This window comes from Maylandia zebra, linkage group LG23, assembly GCF_041146795.1.
Source record: "Maylandia zebra isolate NMK-2024a linkage group LG23, Mzebra_GT3a, whole genome shotgun sequence".
In the NCBI taxonomy this organism is placed as follows: domain Eukaryota; kingdom Metazoa; phylum Chordata; class Actinopteri; order Cichliformes; family Cichlidae; genus Maylandia; species Maylandia zebra.
In genome coordinates, this window is record NC_135188.1 from 24,687,145 (window position 1) to 24,710,883 (window position 23,739).

Genomic DNA, 23,739 nt, shown 5'->3' on the forward strand with positions numbered 1-23,739 from the left:
GAGGGAGCACATCTGTTGTCACCCCTCCAATCCCCTCCCTCCCTCTCCCTTATTTTTGCCATCTCTGGATTGAGAAAAAAATTCCAAGTAAGAAGAGAGAGTAGCTGAGGAAGTGAACCCTGGAGTAACAGAAAAAACGCACAACTTTCTGACCCTCTTTTCTCCTCACCTTTCCTCTCCCTCTGACCGTGGCTTAGGATGCAGCCGATTCAAATTGATCATTCCTCTGACCAATAATTCATTGTGATGGAGCAGACGTGGTCTGTGCGTGGCGAGCGCCCACCGCACAATGGCACCTGCATACTAAATAGCCTCGCCAACCAATCACGCCATTGCATTCCTGGTCAGGTGACCCGCTGTTTATCCTCTGATAAATGGCAGGTCAAGTCGGGTGGCGCTCAGCACCACATCTCTCAGCACCATGTCACCCGTACTCCCGACCGCTCATCAAACCCCCTCGCTCCCTTTGCTCAAACCCCTCTCAGCCCCCTCCACCCCTTAAGCCCATTCTGCAATCACAGACCCCCCTCCCACCACCACTAACACCACCACCGCCACAACCCCCCCGGCATTTGCCCCGCATGCATCCATTATTCTCCATGCTGGCTGCACCGTCAGCACAGTCATGATTGCTGACTTCTCCTTCCACTGCCAGCCTCCACTTTGAACACAATTAACTTAGTAATTGCATTTGTTTTAGGAGTATGTGAGTGATTATCAAAGCCACCTATGATCCTCCAAGCATACACACTCGCTGCCTTGCTTCTCTGTTGATGGACGCTTGTGCAGGCAAGACCACCGGGGGGTACAGAGATAGGGCTGGGAGCACTTCAAAGCAAAGCTCGCTTCCTTGCTCAACCTCATATACCTTATTAGAATCCCCTGATTGCCAAACCCCTCTGTTGCTATTGTTTATCTGTTTGTTTCTTGGGCCGCCAGCGAGCAGAGGCTTTTCAAATGCAGGGGGTCATTTTCAGCACAGCTGCCACTAACAATGCAAAACACAAGGAGAAACTGAATGGCGGAAATGGCACACACCTACACTGCAGACTCGGGCTTTTGATTTGCAATTGAGGAGGCTGATGTGAAAATGTGTGTTTAGGTTGAAGTGTTTTGCTTTTCAGTGGCTTTTCCACCGCAATCAAAGGAGGGAATGGCCTGTATGCAGCTTTAGATATAACTTTAAGTTGTAGTCAGTGCAATTCAGGGGTTATGAATGAAAAAGACTCTTTCCAAGCTTTTCTTGTGATTTCTGTGTTTTCTTCAGCAATGTCATACAAATGAGTGTTGTTGTATTTCTAAGCATGTTTCATGCTGGTTTGAGTTCTTTCTTCATGAATTTCAGAAGTTTAAAGTTTATTTACTTCCTGTCTTTATTCTTTTCCCCACCATTGTCATTTCCTGATTGAGCTCACTAGTGCCTTATTATCCTTTTCCTTGGTTCATATTCAGCCTTTGTGTCTTCACTCAGTCCTTGTGTGTTACCTTTTCATGCTTTCCACATGAACTATACACGTCCATAGCACTATAAATGTTTGAATGTAGGTGTTTTCAGCCCAGTTCCCACAGGTGTATAAAATCAAGCAGCTAGCCATACAAACTGCCTTTGAAATCACTGATGTTGTAATAGGACTTCTTTTATCTTAGATCATCGACAATCAAGGTTTAAGTGGTTAGTGAGCTGGGAGCTTCGTAGCATGGGTTTCCATGGCTCAGCAGGTGATGTAGGTGTAATCTAAATGGAGCCTAGGACTTTTGCCCATCTTTTGCCAGCCTGGTTTGGATTTCTGATTCAGGTTTTGGCCTTTTCATTTAATTAAACTAAAGCGTTTACTGTGCATAATAAAATCAGACCAATAGATATTATTGAAACTTCCTCACAGGGAGGAACAAACCCCTCTGAATATCAACATGAGTAAGACTGGAAAGCAGTGAAGTAGAGATTTCTGTAAAAATCCCAGTTTAATATAAATAACCATTAATAGGTAAAATTATTAACTGCTGTTGTAGTTAATAATTAGTTGTAGTTAGTGTAGTTATAGTTGTAGCTGTGAAACTTGAAATCTTGTGTTTGAGTATGCATTTATATAAATACATAATATAAATGTCTAAATGTATATTTTCTTTTGTGTCTTTTAATTGTTCGTCTAAAATAAAACGCGACAGGAGAGAAAAATGTATTTCGTAAATCTCAAAATTAACCGTTGCACAAAAAAATTAGTTTTTGCCTGTAAGGCTTCACTATTTGAGACAAACAATAGAGCCAAATTCAGCTGTAATTTCTCCAGAAAATTAGCAAAATTTACCAACACCCCCATGCTTTTACAGAACAATCCCAATGTAACACGGGGCCATGAACTCCTCGTCAAAATCTCAAACTCGGCATCATCAGCCTCTTCCACAATTCCTACGTTCAGTCGCATACATCCCTTTTGCACTTGAATACTGCACCTCTGCTTCTTTGTGATTCCAAACACCAGCTTGTGTGATGTTCCTGCATTATTACACATACATACACAAAATACTCTATTCTGGCCGCATTTTGTGGATCCCTCTTACGACAATGACTTTGAATAAAAGACCAGTATTGCAGCCTTTTTTTAATTGAAATGCAAACTACATCAACGGCTAGGCGGCGGAATTGGCAATACTCTCCTGGCGGCGTGATAAAGGCTTTTTTGCTGTTTCTGTGGCTATCGACTTGGTCATGTGTGTAATTGCCTAAAGCGTTTCTGAAGCCTCCGATGCGCCAATGTAAATATTAAAGAGAGCGCTCGGCTTAATAAAATGCTGTTCAAACAATATGGGGGCCCGAGTTATCTCCTGTCCGTTTTTCAGCGGGGCCCGTGCGTCTAGGGGTTGTGCGAGGGGAGACGGGGGGTCAGTATCAAGATTGGACCTGCTCCTCCAAATGTGACGGCGCAAACGAAGGGGAGCGAGGTGGCAGCTGATTAAATGAATCCGCTGTAAAAGAAAGAAAGAAAGAAAGAAAGAAAGAAAGAAAGAAAGAAAGAAAGAAAGAAAGAAAGAAAGAAAGAAAGAAAGAAAAGAGAAAGAAGCAAAGAGGGCAAGAAAAAGGAAGTGAAAACAGGAGATATTTTAGAAAGTGAGAACTGTACGGGGAGAAGTAAAGGAGGAGGAGTGAGACTGAAAACAGCAGGAGGGAGGGGAGTGGTGGATCAGACAGAATCTTTAATGGTATTGATCCTGTCCAAGGCCACGGTGGAGATGAAGACCTCCCTGCACTCATATCCTGCTGTTGTCACCTTGACCTTGGGCCAATCTCTGACCTCTGATCCTTTTGATCCCTCCAGCCTCGCTCCTGCTGACCCTCTGGTCGCCACCACCCCCTCACCTACTGGTCCCCACAGCTGCTGCACCACCTTCCTAAATGAGAATTGACTTTGCTGCTGTGTGCAGGGTGGAAATGTGAGTTAAAGGGTGTCAATAATGTTTCAGAAGAACAATTTCTGTGGCTGTTTCTCCTTTTTTGTCTGGCACGGCGTAACATTTTGACATTTGCCCGCTGCCTGATGCCGTAGCGTTCCCAGTTGAAGGGAGTGCTGCAAGGCCACTAACTGCCTTTAGCTATTGATCCGGCGGTTAAATTGCATGCGCACAGAGTTAGTGGAGAGGGAGCATTGAGAGTCAGCTGCTAGGCCGATGCACACTTGGCTCACGATAGCCGCCATCTAATGGTAATTGCTTTCGATCTCTCCCCGCAGACATGCGATTTACAGCGCCTCTTCCCCTGAATAGGTGACACCAAATATTTTGTGTGCATAGCATGTGTGTATGTGGAAGAGGAGGGACAAGGAAGGAAAAATGTATTAGAGTTTGTTGTCATGCTCAAGCAGCTGAAGAAATTAAAAAAAAAAGCCAGAAGAGCCATCGACATCAATGGGGGGGGGGGGGGGGGGGGGGGGGCAGCGGTTGTAAAAACATGATAGTTGATCATCTCTAAAAGGGACACTTGGCTTTCTCCTCACCCTGCACTTCATCACCGTGTCGCTGCTGAATGGTGTTTAGGGAGCGGAGGGAGGGGTGGGTGAGGCTTCTCCAGCAAGCCCCCCAGGTGATTACACTGAATGGATTACAGCGGGAAACGGCTGTCCTTCTTTCAAACTGCCAGGTGGCGTCCATTTTTCTCCAGGCCTCATTGTTCGGCTCTGCGTACAGGACAGATTTAGACGGCCCAATAAAGTCCCGTCTTTAGAAGAGACAGCTTGATGCAGCACCTTCTGATCCGAATGGGGGATACAGTAGATCAGCCTCCTCGACGTTAACTTGGGACGAGCTAAAACAAAGGTAGAGTCTGAGGTAGAGGATGATATGCGGCGCTTGAGCACGCTTGGAAATCCACCATAAGCTATTAAAAACTGACCCGCTGGCCATTTTCCAAACTAATCAATCTTGTGCCCATTCACTCGTCCTCAACTTTTTTTTTTGCCCCCCCCCACCACCGCTCATCTCTTTGCCTTGTTACAAACAGCAGCCGAGTTCATTAGCTGGTATTTGCATCAGTCCATTCCCTACGGAGTGCCAAGCTGTTTGTATCCCTCGTAGCCCGATACCTGCCAATGCTAATCCTGTTTACAGTAGCACTAAAACACAACTTAGTGGGCCATCCATCCCAAACCTTTGTGCCTGTCAATAGGCTTAGCACGTCGACCAAATTTATGTCAGAGTTGTCACACAGGATTATGTAAGCCATTTGTACCACTTGTCTCTGCGTTTGCTGGCTGTTAACCAACAAATCATGGTTGCCGATTTAAAAGTTCGAATGCCTTTTCAGAAAATATCTAAACAGCATCAAAATGTTTCTCTTTGGATTGCTTACAAGTAGTCCAAAATGTGGCTGCGAGGCTACACCTATTTTGTCATCTTCGTATTGGCTCAGACTTTAAGAACTTTTGGAGATCACTCTCAGCGCTCTGCATGGTCACACATCTGCATAAACAGACTCTTGCATTTGTGTACAACCGGAAGGCTGTTCACCTTGTGATGGTTCCTCGTTCCAGACCGAAAACTAAAGAAGACAGTGAATTTGAGGTTGCCGCTCCTTAACTGTAATACAGTGGCGTTACAACTGAGATCTGTGGACTCTACATTAACTTTTTAAGAGCAGGTCACTACAATATTTTTACTGTTTGTAACCCACCTAAAATCTGCCTCATGAAAATGAACTGCTGTTCCCCAAGAATGTCAGTAGGTGGCACTATGAGATTGTTTAGTGCTTGTGAACTTGAGTTGAGAACTATAGAGAAGGAGAATAGCGCTAAGGCTACGTATGCTGGTCGGAGCTACTCACAGAGTTTTTCCTTAACCTTTTTCTTGAACAAGGATTGTGTGTGAAGACATAAATTGGATTTTACTTTTCCGCTTGTTGGGAAACGCGGACACTTTTTGTTGATGCTGATGTACCTCTGTTTTTGTGTTTTTTGTTCATTTCCGGTGAGTTGACTAACTGCGCTAGCATAGCAAGCTAATCGTTAGCTCAGTATAATGTAAATTTCATGTGTTCCTTTTAAGTGCTGTATTATCTTTTTATTTCTTCACTTGTGAATGTTTTAAGCCAATCGGAAATATTTCTTTGGAAGCTAGTAGGTAAGTTTTATTTATTGTAATGAGACGATAAATATGAGCAGTCTTTGGCTAAATAGTACTGCGACCACGTTTTGCACTTTCCTCGTGCATCAGTAATGTACATTCTCTCAATTCATTGGATTGATGTGACTGCTGTTCACAAAATATGAGATTTGAGTTAAATTTGTATGATGTGGAAATTGTTTTAAGGTTCTTTGATTAATTTTATTATTGATTGCATTAAGTCGTTATATACAAAGAGTGAGAGACATTTGGTCACTAGTGTTGATTAAGTTGTTATATGCTATTCATGTAAAATATGTTCACTGCCCTGTGCAGGTTGGTTTTTTTGTTGGAGTCTAAAGCTGCGAGCCAGGATTCCGGATCCCCAGCTGCGATGCAGGAAAGATTTCCAGCCTACTTAGAAGTGACAACTGCGTTACTTCTTGACAGATAAGCTTATGAGATCTCAGAACAATACACTACCCGGGTAGTACTACTAACATTAACACTATACACACACACACTCACACACCTGAACTGAAAAGACTGAAAAGAACTCTGAACACTGAACTCTGAACTCTAAAACTGAATACACAGACTGACAAATATGGACAATTGGAACTGTTGTGAACTGTTGAATGACTGTTTTTGGTTTTGTTTTGAATAAATGTTGACTGTTCTTTTAGCTGTGTGTCATTCGCTCCTTAGTCGATTCCTAGAGGCCATAAGCCTAAGATCCTAACTTTCTCTACATTCAGTAGTGGTAAAGTATCGTGTGTTACATAGTACCTTTTCGTGGCGAGCCAGCCAGGAGCGATTAAGACACAGCTAATATTGAAATTACAGCATTCTGCAATAGCATAGTTAATTTTGAGATTGTGATTTATTGTGATAAGCTTTCAACTAAGACAACATTGAAAAGAGATGGATTTGGTACAGAATTACGGGGTGGATTTTAAACGGTCCATCAGTATTACTGGAGTTACTAGTTTCGATTCTGATGCTGATATTATTGCTTCCTTAGAGAAGTATGGGGTGGTAACAAGGATTCTGAGGGTCCCAAATGCACAACCAGATTGTGGGGAAACTGTTATTGCTGAGTTTGAGTCAGAGATTACAATGGGGGATAACGAGTCAGATTTTCCCCTTGAGATTGAAAATGTGACCAACAAGAATGTAAAATGGCAGGCTAGTCGCATTGAAATGCCAGCACTCCATCAAACTCCAGACCCTGTTTTGGCTGACTCAAGTGATGAAAGTGTTGACAGTTATTCTGACCACAGTACTACACCCTTGATAAAGACAGCAAAGTTAAAGTACAACCACAGACGGCCCCTTACATCCCAGCCAGTCACCCATTCAACTAAATCTCAGACTTGTAGAGTTGTTAAACCAAAGACTACTCCAACCAGACTTCCAGTGGTGACAGATGAAGTAACAAACCCACCAGAGATACAGCGTATAGTAGTGGAACATGTAATCAGAAATGACTCTGTCGCTACACATGGCCAATCCAAATGGTTACGCTCATTCTCAGGCCGTGTGCCAAAACCCCCCGGAGAAGTGGATTTTGAAACGTGGTGTTTACATGTTGAACTAATGTTCAATGATGGCACTCCAGTTGACATTCAGCGGAGGAAAATACTAGAGAGTCTTCTTCCCCCAGCATCAGATGTTGTGAAGCAACTTGGTTATTCAGCACATCCACGAGAATATGTCAGGCTGTTAGATTCTGCATATGGTCTTGTGGAGGATGGTGAGGAGATATTTGCAAGGTTCCTGAACACAAATCAAAATCCAGGTGAGAAAGCTTCTGATTACCTACAGAGGCTGCAAGCTCTCCTTAACACTGCTGTAAGCAGGAATGGTGTGATTCCAGCAGATGCAAGTCGACATTTGCTAAAGCAGTTCAAACGGGGTTGCTGGGACCATAACTTGGTCCTGCAACTGGAACTAAAGAAAGAGACCATGCCTGAGTTTGCAGAGCTTCTGCTAGAGCTGAGGACTGAAGAGGACAGAAGGGCTTCTAAGCTGGACCGGATGCAACGTCATTTTGGGCCTACCAAGATAAAACCAATTGCACACATGCATTCTGTCCCTGACTTCCCACATCACACTGACCCAAGTGCAAGTGTATTGCAGGCCTATATCTCTGAAACTGAGAGTCTAAAGAAGCAGGTTGCAGAACTGCAATTGCAACTGATGACAAAACCATCTAAAAAGCAAAGAAAGCGACAAGTTAAAGCAATGGAAACAACACAAGAGCCACCCGTACCTGTAATTGAAACTCTGGTACACCAAATTCCACCACGAACCCAAGTGAGAGCTGAGCCCAAGGCTTGGTTCTGTTTTAGGTGCGGTGAAGACGGCCACATAGCCAGGAACTGTGAAAATGCTATAAACAAGGCTGTGGTTGATCAAAAGTACAAAGAACTAAAAGCCAGACAGGAAGAATGGAAAGCCCAGCAGCAGGGTCAAGCTTTAAACTGGAGCAGGTTCCGGTAAGGGGACATACGGGAACCAAGAACATTCACAATAGTCCCAAGTCAGAACAGAGATGTCAAAGTAAACAACAACATGCTGAATCCATTCCGAATCACCTTCCAAATAGATTAGTTGGATCAAGATCTCTTGCAGAGGTTAAGATTGGGGAACTATCACATGGTTGCCTCATTGATTCAGGGTCTCAGGTTACCACAATTTCAAAATCATTTCAGTTGACCCACTTACCTTCTCATCCTCTTTTGCCATTAAATGATCTGTTAGAGGTTGAAGGTGCTGCAGGCCAAATTGTCCCTTATCTTGGGTACATTGAAGTTGACATCACTTTCCCACAGAGTTTCACGGGGAAGGACAAAGTTGTAACTATTCTAGCTTTAATTGTCCCAGATCACAGAGCAAATTCGGAAATTCCAGTCCTCATTGGTACAAATGCCCTTGACGTCTTGTATGAGGACTTCAATGAGCAAATGACCATTCCTGAGCATTGTGCTTACGCCCCTCTCATTAGACATTTGCATGCTATCTACAGAAGTAAAACAAAAACTGATAGTTTTGTGGGGACAGTCAAGTCACAATGTAAAACCAACTTAGTAATTCCAGCTGGTCAGAAAATAGCCTTAAATGGTCGTGTCAGAAATGTCTGTGCAGGCCCTGGATCCACTCTTCTAGTCGAACCCCACAGCCAGTCCAGCCTACCAGGTGGCTTGATATTTTCCAGCTATGTAATGTCAAAGCCACGACAGACATCCTTCAAAGTTCCCATTCTCCTAAAAAATGAGACAACACATGATATCATTCTGCCAGCTCACCGTCCTTTGGCAGCGATATCTATCCCACTTTCAGTTTCTCCTGCGAGGTCTGAATGTATGAATCGAACTGGAAGTTCAGAGCAGAAACATGCTCAGTGTTACACCACCCACGAAGTACAACCAAGTGACAAAATCCAGTTCGATTTTGGTGACTCACCCCTGTCAAACGAGTGGAAAGACAGGATCGCCGAGAAGCTGAATTCCGTGTCTGATGTTTTTGCTAGGGGTGAACTTGATTATGGTCACACCACAGTGGTGAGACATAAGATTCGGCTCTCTGATCCAACACCTTTTAAACAAAGGCCAAGGCCCATTCATCCCTCTGATTATGAAGCTGTCCGCCTTCATTTGGAGCAGCTGTGCAACAGCAACATTATTAGAGAGTCCGAGAGTCCATTTGCTTCACCAATTGTAGTTGTGAAAAAGAAAAATGGGCAGATCCGCCTTTGTGTGGATTACAGAAAGTTGAACAACCAGACGATCAAAGACGCTTATGCCTTGCCCAATATAGAAGAGGCATTTACAGCTCTGTCAGGATCCAAATGGTTTTCTGTTATGGATTTAAAGTCTGGATATTACCAGGTAGAGGTGGAAGAAGAGGATAAACACAAGACGGCTTTTGTCACACCCATGGGGTTTTGGGAATTCAACAGGATGCCCCAAGGAGTCACTAATGCTCCAAGCACTTTTCAAAGAGTTATGGAGAAATGCATGGGCTCCATGAACCTCAAGGAAGTACTGGTCTTTCTTGATGATCTTATAGTGTTCTCCAATACTTTGGAGGAACATGAAGAAAGGCTCCTGCGAGTTCTGAACAGACTAAAAGAATTTGGTCTCAAACTTTCACCTGAGAAATGTCACTTTTTCCAAAAGTCAGTGAGGTATTTAGGACACATTGTCTCAGAACAGGGAGTGAAGACTGATCCTGATAAAATATCTGCCCTCACCACATGGCCCAGACCCACAAACCTGTCAGAACTGAAGTCATTTTTAGGCTTCACTGGCTATTATCGCAGGTTTGTCAAAGACTATTCTAAAATTGCAAGGCCATTGAATGATTTGACAGCTGGTTATGTCCCTGCCAGGAAGCTGAAACACCACAAATCACCGTCAAACGGCGACTTGAACCGTCCTTTTAATGAGAAATGGACTCCCTCATGTGAGGAAGCTTTCACGACCCTCATTGAGAAGTTGACATCTGCACCAGTGCTTGGGTTTGCTGACCCCAGAAAAGCCTATGTTTTACACACCGATGCCAGTTCACATGGACTTGGTGCAGCCCTATACCAGGAAGAAGATGGTCGGTTAAGAGTCATTGCCTATGCTAGCAGAGGGCTGTCTAACTGTGAAAGAAGGTACCCCACTCACAAACTTGAATTTCTTGCGTTGAAGTGGGCAGTTACTGACAAGTTTGCTGATTATTTGTATGGAGCTGACTTCACTGTCATGACTGACAATAACCCACTGACCTACGTGTTAACATCTGCTAAACTTGATGCAACTGGACATCGATGGCTTGCTGCTTTGTCGAATTTCAATTTCAACATACAGTACAGAGCCGGAAAAAGAAATCAGGATGCGGATGGATTATCGAGACGGCCGCATGTTTCTGTTGAAACTGATGACAGTACAACTGCTGAGGATGAGAGAGTAAAGCAATTCATTGCAAAGTTTACGGAAGAGGGAAATAGTGCAACATTTCCAAAGGATGCTCTAAAAGCTGTATGCGAGAAGCACCAAGTACACATATCTCCTGACACTACTTACCACTACTGCCACTACTTACCTGCTGCAGTGGAGTGTTTGGCAGTGGATGCAAGTGCGATACCTGACGAGTTTGTTCAAGCCGACATTCTGACTGGTACTAGCACTCTTCCTCAACTCTCCCAACAAGATTGGGCTGCAGAACAAAGGCGTGACCCTATAATAAGCAGAGTCATAGACCTTGTCCATACAGGAAAACGCCTTTCCTATCGTCTTAGGCAAAAGGAGGAAAGGGAAGTCCAACTCATGTTAAGAGTACAGGATCAGTTGTCCCTAATAGATAATGTCTTGTACCGGAAACGAGTGAGCCAGGGCCAGACTCTTTTTCAACTAGTGCTTCCGAAGGAGTACAGGGAAGTAGCTCTTGAAAGTCTTCATGATGCAGTAGGTCACATGGGATTGGAAAGAACTGTTGACCTTGTGAGAACACGTTTCTTTTGGCCCCGAATGTTCCTAGATGTTGAAATGAAAATCAGAACATGTGAAAGGTGCATCCGCCGCAAGGCTAGAGCTGAGAAATCTGCCCCACTGGTAAATATTAAAACCAGTCGACCACTTGAGTTGGTGTGCATGGACTATTTGTCTCTAGAACCTGATAGCCGAGGAACAAAGAATATTCTGGTGATAACGGATCACTTTACGAAGTTTGCTGTTGCAGTGCCAACTCCAGACCAGAAGGAAAAGACCGTTGCCAAGGCCCTGTGGGACAAATTCATCATTCACTATGGCATACCAGAGCGGTTGCATAGTGATCAGGGCCGTAATTTTGAATCTGCAGTCATCAAAAACTTATGCCAAATGTTAGGCATAAAAAAATCAAGAACAACCCCCTATCATCCCCGTGGTAATCCAGTAGAACGGTTTAACCGTACACTGCTAGGGATGCTTGGAACACTCCAAGAAGACGACAAACTAAAATGGCGTGATCATGTGCAGCCATTGGCTCATGCCTACAATTGCACAAAAAATGACACAACTGGGTATTCACCCTATCAGCTCATGTTTGGGAGACAGCCAAATCTTCCAATTGATGTGGCTTTTGGACTTAATGTGAGTAGGCAGGACAGTGTAACTCACAGTGAATATGTGAAGAAGCTCAGGGAAAGCCTACAGGAAAGTTACAAACTTGCTGTGGAACATAGCGAGAAAGCTGCCCTACGCAATAAGTCAAGATATGATCTAAAAGTGAGAGAATCCACCTTGGAGGTTGGAGATCGTGTTCTTGTCAAGAATGTTGGAATACGAGGGAAACACAAACTAGCTGACAGATGGAGTCAGACGGTCTACAAAGTTGTAAAACAGCTCAATGACTCTCCTGTATATGTTGTTGCTCCACTCAAGTCAGATGGGCCTGAGAGGACACTGCATAGAGACTTACTGTTACCGTGTGGGTTTCTGTCATGCTCAGCGCCAATCGAACCCAGTCATGGAAGCCAAGAGAAAGAGACACCCAAAGGCGACACCTCCAAAGAGAATCCATTTTCTGAAGTTGAAGGAGACTATCATTATCTGGGTGATAATGACATTGTGGATTATGACTTTCCAGTAGTTTACGAAGAAGTCAATTACCCGGCTTTCATTACTGTCAGTGAAATCCCCAAAGCAACTGAGTCTGTGTCAGAACAAAGTGTGGACCGGGACGAGTCTGATCTAAACCCTGCAGTAAAGGAGTTTCATTCTGCACCCGTGGAGCTGGATGAGGGCGATGGTTCACTTCAAGGTTCTAGTGGAAATGACATTGGGAATGACCCTCCAATGAAAGAAACAGGTGTTATTGTTAATGAGGAATATTCATCTGTTCATGATTCATGTGCTGATATAGATCCAGCTACAGAAAATGATGTTGAACCTTTGGAAGAGGTTATTGACGTAACTCAGGAGCAGTACCAAACTGAAACAACCGGGTTGTCGGATGGAAAAGAGGGGAGTGATAGATATGGATTGGAGGCAGAAGTTGCTAAAGATGAAAAACCTCCAGAAACAAGAGAAATCAGGCGGTCAACTAGGAACAGGACTGAACCTAGCAGACTAACCTACAACACCTTGGGAAATCCCTTAACATTAGTGATGCATTCTCTTTTAAACAGTCTTGATCAGGTTTTTTCACATGCCCTTGGCTCAAACCCTTCCCCATGTGTTGGTAGAGTAAAAACCATTTAAAGTGACTGCTGTCATGCAGGGATGCATGCCCATTTAGGGGGGGAGGGATGTAACCCACCTAAAATCTGCCTCATGAAAATGAACTGCTGTTCCCCAAGAATGTCAGTAGGTGGCACTATGAGATTGTTTAGTGCTTGTGAACTTGAGTTGAGAACTATAGAGAAGGAGAATAGCGCTAAGGCTACGTATGCTGGTCGGAGCTACTCACAGAGTTTTTCCTTAACCTTTTTCTTGAACAAGGATTGTGTGTGAAGACATAAATTGGATTTTACTTTTCCGCTTGTTGGGAAACGCGGACACTTTTTGTTGATGCTGATGTACCTCTGTTTTTGTGTTTTTTGTTCATTTCCGGTGAGTTGACTAACTGCGCTAGCATAGCAAGCTAATCGTTAGCTCAGTATAATGTAAATTTCATGTGTTCCTTTTAAGTGCTGTATTATCTTTTTATTTCTTCACTTGTGAATGTTTTAAGCCAATCGGAAATATTTCTTTGGAAGCTAGTAGGTAAGTTTTATTTATTGTAATGAGACGATAAATATGAGCAGTCTTTGGCTAAATAGTACTGCGACCACGTTTTGCACTTTCCTCGTGCATCAGTAATGTACATTCTCTCAATTCATTGGATTGATGTGACTGCTGTTCACAAAATATGAGATTTGAGTTAAATTTGTATGATGTGGAAATTGTTTTAAGGTTCTTTGATTAATTTTATTATTGATTGCATTAAGTCGTTATATACAAAGAGTGAGAGACATTTGGTCACTAGTGTTGATTAAGTTGTTATATGCTATTCATGTAAAATATGTTCACTGCCCTGTGCAGGTTGGTTTTTTTGTTGGAGTCTAAAGTTGCGAGCCAGGATTCCGGATCCCCAGCTGCGATGCAGGAAAGATTTCCAGCCTACTTAGAAGTGACAACTGCGTTACTTCTTGACAGATAAGCTTATGAGATCTCAGAACAATACACTACCCGGGTAGTACTACTAACATTAACACTATACACACACACACTCACACACCTGAACTGAAAAGACTGAAAAGAACTCTGAACACTGAACTCTGAACTCTAAAACTGAATACACAGACTGACAAATATGGACAATTGGAACTGTTGTGAACTGTTGAATGACTGTTTTTGGTTTTGTTTTGAATAAATGTTGACTGTTCTTTTAGCTGTGTGTCATTCGCTCCTTAGTCGATTCCTAGAGGCCATAAGCCTAAGATCCTAACTTTCTCTACATTCAGTAGTGGTAAAGTATCGTGTGTTACATGTTGTTATGAAGCACTTGGCCAAAGCTTCAATGCGAGCAAAAAGGACCAAAAAGTCATGCTTCACCCTGCTGAAAACTCTGTTTCTGGCTGTTTTTCTACTTGAGTTCACAAAGCAGTTTGTGATAATGTCATGACCTATAATCCATTGATTCGTGTTCCTCAACATGTCTTTCTTGGCATTATTTAGTATTTCTGAATATGATTTTATTCATTAAAAAAAAAAAACTATGAGAAATGCAAGTTGAGTCCTACCTCTTACAATTTTTCACACACGGTTTTTAAATACGTTGTTAATTACCAATATGCTGTTTGGTTAGCGTTATACACCAATCCAAACCCTACTGTGTTAGGGTTAAGGAATTAAAAAGTACTGATTTAGGGTAAGAACTCAAACACTACTTGATTAGCTTTACAAAAACATCATTGTTTGTTTGAAATAACAGCTAGCTGGCACGAAATCTATGTCCCATTCAGATCCATTACTTGCAAGTTAATGCTTAATAATATGAAAAAAAAACCCGTAATGAACACGAAAACATAGATTACTTTTCCTGTGACTATTTCACAAACGTCCGTGAGTCCAGGCTGAAGAGACGGTCTGACATCTGTTCATTGTATCAAAGTAGTTACGACCAATAAGATGACGCCATTTCAACCATTTGCTGGGAAGTCTTTTTACAACCACGAGAGTCGCCCCCTGCTGGCTCTGAAAAAGTAATGCAGGCTTAAGCTTTTCTGCATTGCTTTCACTTTTCACATCAAGAAGCTTGTCCTTCATACTGTTCGTACTCTACATGATGGCACACCAAGTGTATAATGGTGTTCATTCATTTAAGGACACAAAAGCCCTGTCCACATGTGGTTCAAACTTGTTTACGAGGGGCAGCCAGCCAATCATCTCCAACCTATAGTAGTGCAAAGGGAACTAAAACAACTTGCTTTGGACAGAAATTCACCTGAAGGATTGCATCGAGGCCCGGTATAAGATAATTCTATTATTCTGAAGTGTGCATCATGCAAAGTCTGACAGTGAAGATAAGAGACTAGAAATAAGCACACGAGGTCCCCTTTAAAAGATTTCTTCGTTCTCCTCCATAGAGGTGCTTCTGATGCAATAATGAATGAATATTTGATGCCAGATTCGCAGAAGTGTCAACAAATCAACAGAGCTGGAGTTGTGAGGATTTTACCCAGCAACAACAAAATAATGAGGCTGACAATTAGTCATCTGCTCCAAGGGGGAGCTTGTTATTCATCGTCTCTTAAACTTGGATTTGCGGCTGCTTGGGAACAATATTATTAAAAATAAATAAATAACTAAACAAACCTCGATATGAGATCTTATTTGAATCCATATCGACTCTATGGGCTTTTTGTTGTTGTTGTTGGGGTTTTTTTTGCTTTTCCTTTCAGCGACTGGAAAGGTTGCGTGCTAGTTTCACGAGCACCTGATGTGTCCTACTCTAAAGTGTTTGATTCACCCAGAGCTGATGTTAAAATGGATTCCTGGAAGTTTTCCAGCACTGTTTTGTTCTCGCTTTTGTTACCTTTCGAGTATTGTGTATGATAGAGGGACCGCTGGGACTGTTTGTCACACTGATCCTCTTATACTGCCTCAATCCCTTTGTTTAAAGCAACAATTAAAACTGTTAAGCCAGCCACTGTTGTATTTTTTCCCTCTAAGAGCATTTTTTATCACTTCAAAGAGTTTAAGAGCCTTGATAAAAATACCATATTTCAACAGCACTCATTTTTATGTGAGCAAATAATGTCACTTTATATTATGAGCAGGGGAAGGGGAGTGCTGTAAGTAGCAAGGTGCAACTGAGCTGTGTGGTTCTGCCTTTATTTTAGCCTCACGCAGACCGCGCACCTCAACGTCTCACTCCGTCTACACCAAAAGAGCCTAATTCATTCATTTACAGCATAAATATAAAGTTTCCTGCAGCGGTTTATAATCACCCCACTCAGCTTGTGAGATAGTTCCAGCTATTCAGTCACTATCCAGTGATAATTCCCTCATAATGAAGTCATTTTCATTTTTTGGAGTATCCTTGGCCTTGCTCCAGGTTCCCTCAGATGGCGACCAGATGTCGAGATGTATCTCTAAAGACTCCCAACACTTAATTTTTAGGGGATTCTTCTCTCAACATGTGAATCTGTCATTCAAACACGAGGGGGAGAAAAGCATGGAATCAGTTTTAAGCTCCATCTTATGTTGTTTTTCTTTTTTTTCCTCCGCCTTCGTCTCTTCAGCGAAGGACCCTTTAGACTCGAAAAATATTGATCGGTATCCATGAATCCTTTTGAGCGAGAGGGTCTGATTGTTGGCAAAACATTTAAACATGCAATATGGTAGTATCTGCCTCTCTCATTAAGCCACTGCACAAGGCTGAATTTAAAGTGATGACAAGTTAGTGGCGAATGTAAACAGGCAGAATTTGCTTGCCAACAGAGGCAAGTGTGTTAGTAAGAGGTCTAGGGAGCAAGAAATAGTCTTGAAATATTTATAGGGTTTGACTTGGATCCCTCCCTGAGGATCAAGCATTGAAAACTTGCAATCCGTGGATTGCCAAAGGCAAACTGACGCGGAGGTCAAGCCTATAGGTTTTTCTTTACATGAAAACAACTCGTAAAAGGGACAGAGACAGAGCAAGGAAGAGGATAATATATTCCGCGCCCAGGAGCGGGGTTTTAGCTTGAGAGGGTTATGGATTTTTTTTACTCCTTCCCGCTTTTTGTTGTTACAGACATCTCCCCTCATTTTCCCCGGATCAAAAATCCATTTTGGATCATCCATTCGATATTAAATCTGGCAGGTACTTGTATACACAACAAACTCAATTTGCCGAGGCGATTTTGAGATCTTTCGCGGGATGTGTCGACGACAGACAACAAAAAGATCCTTTTCTTTCATTTGTAATGCCACGGCAACGGTCGAGTCACATCGAGTCGTCCTTCTGAGGCGCCGAGGGGAGAGGACCGCGCTTTCATTTACATCATTGTTTCAGGGTCGCCTGCCTCGTCGCAATTCAAATATTCTAAATGTTTTTTTGTTTCTTTTTTAAAGAAGCTGCTCATGTCATATCATGTATGAAATGGGGTGCAAGATCTTTATTGTGAATTTATCTGAAAGACACTCAAATCCATTTCATACCAAAACAGGCGCCCCTCCTCTGAAATGCCACCCGTGACTCTGCAAACCCAGAGAGGGGCTGGCTTCTCATTTCCTCATGGTTACGCACGCAATGAGGCCAGGAAATTGGACAGTAGGAGGCAGCCCCTCAGTGTACCACATGACATGCCTCAGACCCTTCTCCTTTAGAGAAGCCAGAAATGTCCCTGATTACTTTTCTTTATTTCAGCCTCACCCTTCAATCTGAAACATTACAGTTTTTTGTATGGAAAGCAATTATTTTTCATTGAAGCCACAAGAACTCTGTCAGCAATTGTCTGTCCAGTGTGCGGTGTAATCTCCTGAAATGAGGCGAGACTTGTGTCCCGCGGTCTCGAGTGCTCTCGTGCAATATTCACACAGCCAAATCGCCGTTACGCAGACCCCAACACAACATGTGAAGTAATTGTGAGGCAACAATTACCCAGGCGAGGCCAGACGTAATCAATAGGCCATCAGACAGACGGGTCAAGGGTCAAATGTCAGGGGTCAAGGTTCAGCTTCTCTTGGAGACTGTGTTTATATGCATGTGTGTAGACACTGCTTTCTTGTCCTCTGGAGGGAGAGGATGCTGATTCATAACCAGCAGGGGGATGGACAGTGAGGTGGAGTCCAGCTGTAGCTCCGTGATCTATTCTTCTTCAGGCGCTGAGTATTGATTAGAATCTACCACATTATTGCAGCTCCGAGGAGAGGCAATCCAAACAGCTGGGACAACACTCGAGGTCCCTACTCCAGCACACCTGGGGAATGATACAGTGGAACTGATAATCTCACATGCATAAAATGGGCTGTTTAATGGCTGCGCGGGAGTGCAGAGTGCATCCATTTCCATCAGGTGTCCCGATTTTGTGCTTCAGAAAATCTTCTCCGAGTCAGGTTTAGCTACGAGGATTGGACACGTGTTTTTCTTTTTTTCTTAAAAAAAGGATAAACCCTGAAAACGACATGGGAATGTTTCATGATTTAAGCTTGGAAAAACATCATTGCCTCATAAATGCTCAAAATAAAAGCTAATACAAGCCAGGCTTGCCAGTTCATCACTCAGTAACATCAATTACATTAATAAAGCTAAAAAACCAGGATGATTTAGGAACAATATACAGAGTAGCAACCAAAACATCCCAGTGACCCAGTGTTAAAACAAACATTTGCCTTTTTTTTAACCATAATCTTGATTCTAAAATGTTCACAAGTTTAACTACATTTGCAAATGTTACAATTTGATTAATATGTTGATATTTCTTCCAATCACCTGTGTCTGAGTCTATGGCACCATTATCCTAATTCATGTTACTAAGCAACCAGCTGGCACACCTGGTGAGTATTAGCTGCTGAAACAAAAACAGTGGTGTTGGGAATAGATTTACTCTTACTTGGATATTGGGGGGAAAAAAAGTTTTTGTGTAATCTCCATAAGATCATTTAATTGTTGTTGTTAATCATAAATGAGCTGGACTCGTGCCACTGATGTTTAGTTTTCTCTCATGTTAAGTGTCTTTTGTCACGTGTCATCTGATCTTTTACATCTTTCTTTTCTTATGTATCCATATTTCATGTCCGCTTTTATTTTGAAGGGTATTTTCTAATGTGACTGCTGTTTTCACTTCCTGCCTTTGTTCTTTTCCCACACTTTTTATTGTCCGATTGAGTTAAACTGTGCCTTGTTACCATTCTCTCCCTGGAACATACGTATTTAGCGATTGCCAGTAGTTGTGGCAACACAACAACCTCAACTTCTGCACAACCGTTTTTGGTCACAATGTGATCGCACAGATTGCCTAATAGGAAGCAACCTGTTGCCAACCTATCATGGTCCAAGAAGGTTAGCAAACAGTGTCTCATTTATAAACACAAACAGATTGCCAACACGTTGTGATTCAATCTGTCCTATGAGCATAAACTTGTCTGTGACGTATTGCAATACAACCGGCTGCCAACTGGCTGTTTTCTGGCTATATGCAAATATAGTAGAAGTATATCTGAGTTTCAGTTTTCAAGTATATTCAGCAGCAGATTTGAAATTTTTGACCATTTATCACAAACAGATTACATTAAAAGATCAAATTATCTCTGCAGTCCTGCTTTATTGTTTCAATGAAGTGAAGTGTAGTCGCCCTGTCTTTGAAAGTTTATTTATTTATTCCACACAGTTGCAATAAGTTTGGTCATGCTACAGTCTCCAACCATTATTTCCCTACTGTGACTGTAGCATGAATCTTTGCTGACTTTTTGTTGTTTTTCTCTGGATCTTTGTAGCTGATTTCGCCATTTTTGCTTTGTACACTGCAGTCTCCTTGGTGCCCTGGATTTAGACATTTAGTTAGTACCACAACACACTAAATCCGTGTTAAATATCCGTTCAGTTCTTTTATTTTAAACCTTTTGATCAGAATTATTTGATTTGCATTTCAGAAAGTGCATCTTGAAGTGATTGCTGCAAAAACATCCCTTTTGGGAAGCTTTCGGTTTGTGTTTCTGTTCTTTTTTAAAATATCTATCTGCTCACTGATTAGAGATGTTGTTGGTCAGTGTTGTACTCTATGACATTCAGTACATTTGTAGTGCCTCTCGAACTCATTATTTCACTGTTTGGCTGGACTCACATATTAAAGTTTCAGGCTTCAGCTGCCTCCCTCCTCAGTCATATTGCACAGGGTCACACGTTGCATTGCCTAACTCAGAGATTCTGACACATTTTGAGGCCAAGGACACTTTACATAGGAGGAAAGGTTTTCCCCTGATATTTTGAAATGCTTACCAGTTATCTAAGTGGCTAATAAGCCAAGCTATGCAAAAGCTGGATGGAGTTGTTGCACTGAGAAGTGAATGGTGGCAGCTGATGGCAGACTGCTGTGATTTGTCACAATTATCTGCCAAAAATACGATTGCAGGGACAAACTAATGTGTTATTCAAATAGCCACCATCTGTAAATATACACTTTCTAATGATACAGCCAATTGTTTGAAGGACTATTTCAGACTTCTAGCATCCCCACACCCCCTTTTTGAGAACTAACAACTGAGTAAAATTGTATGTTCTACTTCTGGCGGAGAGGTGAGAAAAGTTTGGCTTTTCAAGCATCAGCACAGACTCAAGCCATTTAAATCACATTGAAAAGGATCTTTAGGGAGCAGGGTGTGTGCAAGGCAAGCCTGTCATGTAACCTTACAATGGAGAAGCGGTTAACATCCAGTTTACAGCTAGGTAAACTTAACTACTAAACGAAGGTCCACTGGCATGCTAATAAGGTGGGTGTTGCTCGAAAATACATCGCCAAAGACGTCATGTGTACATTTGAGTCCTGGAATAACAGATGTGAAAGTTATTATGAACATACTTATGCTTTTAAAAGAAAACCAAAGTAGCTGCATATTTATTTGAACAGAGTTGTGAACCCAGCACCTTACCAGAGCTGCTCACTTTGAAGGATATAAGTTGTGAATTTTACAGGGAGAAATAGTGACTATGTGTCATCCACATTCTGAACAGCCTGAATCCCACACTGAGCTTTCTTACCCTTCATCCAATCAAACAGTCAGGTGATCTCAAACTGTGTGAGCTGTAGAGCAGCCAGCGGCTGGACCAAATGATCCAGAACCTTCTGTTGTAAAGTGGATGGCCTGCAATGCACAGGAGGAAGAGGCACAGTCCATCATCAGCCTCCTCCTGTGCGAGACCAACCCGCTACTCTTATCCATCCCTCCCTCCTCGTCTTCTTCTGTAGCAGGGATGTGTCCATGAAATATGTGCAACTTCCCACTGAAATTAGGGGGCCCTGAACCATGAAAGGCACCACAGGTATTGGGGTGTATGGTGCGCAGCAGCAACGGCGGCAGTCCCCGCTACATGCCTGGCCTCTATGTAGTAAAGCTCTGATGGCAGAAAGACACACGAGCACTCGTCTGTAACATATTAAAACCAAGGGAAATAAATTACCCCAGTGCGCTGATGAATTATGAGTTGTGTCTCAGGAGCTCGCAATGCTTCATAACTTGGAAATCTTCTTTGGAATATGGTGAGCATCACCTGATTTTTCTTCCTCCCTACGGACTCCTCAGATTTGTGGGTAATAATTGCATTTTCTACTAATCTTTGGGTCTAAATCCCCCCAAAAAACCCCAAAAAATAATATATATCTGCATTCAAATCAAACAGAGAGAGCTCCAAACGCACACACAGCTGGAGCTGAAAAGTTCATGGAAAAACCTCGATAGTTACAGGTGCTAGTGCGCAAGAGCTTTTTGTTTCATAAATGGAGTGCCACATTACTATAAAACCTGGCACTACAAAGAGTTTCGAGGAGCTAGAACCACTCCTGAGCTCGCACTGCTCCCAGAAGAGTAAACAGAGGAACTAACTATCGAAGTAGCAGGTTTAAATTAACACAAAATGAGAGTTTCTTCTCACCAAGGCTGTTGATTAAACCCGAGATGAATGCTCAGTCATAGCTAGCGCCACAGATAGATATTTAGATATTTACATCTCAAAGAAGCTTGAAATGTGACTTTGACCCTATTTATAGCGACAGGAATTATATTGACATTTTGGGGGTAATTTGGGCGTGCAGCACAAATACCGTTTGGCAGTAGCTTAGTCACACATCCATGTTTACACATCTGTACCCAGTCTATATGTTTCTGTTGGCAAATCAATAGAAGCATGCGGTGCTTGTGCCATATATAAGGCCTTTTCCTCATGCATCGTTAAGAGGTCTTCCTTTGGCTTGTGGATATGATTCGGAGCGATGCAAGTTACAACAGTAAATGTGTAGGAGGAGAAATCCATAGGAGAGTAATAAGTTTAGGCCGCTGGCAACAAAGTAAATATTTGTGGAGTTAATAAATCCAATCCATTGTCCAATTCAATTAAAGGGAAACCTTATTGCAGGCTTAGCCCTCCAGCTGGTTCGTCCGGCTGCTTATTGACTTGTATAGTGCAGCTCAAGGTGGTTGCTTGAAACGTCTTCATCAAGAAGATTGTGTACGTGAATGCGGGAGATTGGTGCAGGTTTTTGTCAATGATTCATCTTTTTTTTGAGGGCACCCCTGACGAGCCGGGCATCAATCTACGCAGCATTAAAAAGTGAACAACTTTATTTAGAGCATCACCTCTGTGCAATCTCGGAAGATTGACAATGTCAGAAGTGAAACATTGTTGAGCCACATGACTGATGGGCCGTTTGGAGGAAAAGTGGAGCGCTTGATGAGATATTAATCAGGCGGCGGCGGCGGGAGGGGTGGAGCAGCGCTGTTGCGCGTGGATCCTAAATGCGAAATGTGATGGAGATGTTGGAGATCTGAGGTGTCTTCTGCGAGGCGGAGCTTGTTGGAGGGGAATAATGAATCGACCCATTAGCATATTGTCACTGGTTGTCTTGTTTACTCCGAGGTGTTTGCCAAGCAGCTCTCCCCAAGGAGAAACGGGCGCTTCACAGTAACTTCTGGAGTAAACACTGATATGCTAATGTGTGTGCAAATACACACAAATACCCGCACACACATAGTGTATGCTCGCAGACAGCAAACACACAATAAACTTTGCTTTTAACAACCTGTGACGGGGCGATGGCTCACGTTCTTTGTCAATATTTATTGCAAAGAGGGAGGATGGGAGGGCTCAACATGGAAATGCAGGGCCTCATACTTCTCACCTAATACTGCCTGTTGTAGGGAATCAAAGGGTATAAAACAGCCGAGTTTACCCACAGCAAACAACCGAGATGTGCTTTCAGATGCTTATATCAACCAAACAGGCAAAACAATCAGGCACAACAGTGTTCCCGAAGGTATTTTCATTGACGTTCTCATGACCCATATGTGCTTGTATCATCATTTACAGCTGATTGCAGTTGTATCTGCAAAAAAGGGCTGGGACGTTCAGCTCTGTCAGTCCAGTCTGTCACTTTTTTCCCTCCTCTGTCTCTTTTACCACATTTCTATTTATCCCCTCATCCCTTTGTCTGGCTACATCTCCATCCTAAACTCTCCATCGGCACTTGCTCAGGCTCTCATAATTGCTGGTAGTCTGCTTAACAGTCACAATGCCTTACTGTAATCAAAGAACCGACAAAAGACCTCTTTCATTTCACTGTCTGCCTCTGTGTACAGTATAATAAGCTTCCATCTTGCTCACATGTCGAGAAGCCAAGGACCCCACCGCAGTAATTTTGCACTGAATGAGATGCAGGTGATCAAAGTCCGCATAGTCTTTTTGATTATCTAGAATAGCCAGGCCCTCCCTCTGCTATGCCTTTTGAACATCTTAAGATTCCTCAGACAAAAAAGGAGGACAAAAAATGCTATTCCTGCATTCTTCTTGTAGATATTCCCACTACACGCTTGCCTGGGAAGCTGGTTGTCCAGCATTTTTTGGTGAAACTTTGAAGGAAAGTAAAGGACAAGCAGCTTCTGGAGGAATGAAACCTGTGCTTTGCCTATATATTTGTTCAAGTGCAATATGTACAGC

General features: G+C 42.6%; 1 protein-coding gene across 1 annotated transcript; it reads left to right on the forward strand.

Annotated features, from left to right (window-relative positions):
* Positions 1 to 5,162: 5,162 nt before the first annotated feature.
* LOC112434818 (retrovirus-related Pol polyprotein from transposon opus) lies at positions 5,163 to 14,085 on the forward strand. Its single transcript, XM_024802401.2, has 2 exons — positions 5,163 to 13,175; positions 13,647 to 14,085. Exon 1 carries the CDS (start codon positions 8,043 to 8,045, stop codon positions 12,822 to 12,824), a length of 4,782 nt encoding a protein of 1,593 aa, XP_024658169.2. The 5' UTR covers positions 5,163 to 8,042; the 3' UTR covers positions 12,825 to 13,175; positions 13,647 to 14,085.
* Positions 14,086 to 23,739: the final 9,654 nt, after the last annotated feature.

What these genes read in the sequence shown, in the direction of transcription:
- LOC112434818 (XM_024802401.2), top strand. Translation starts at nt 8,043, where the DNA reads ATGGAAAGCCCAGCAGCAGGGTCAAGCTTTAAACTGGAGCAGGTTCCG.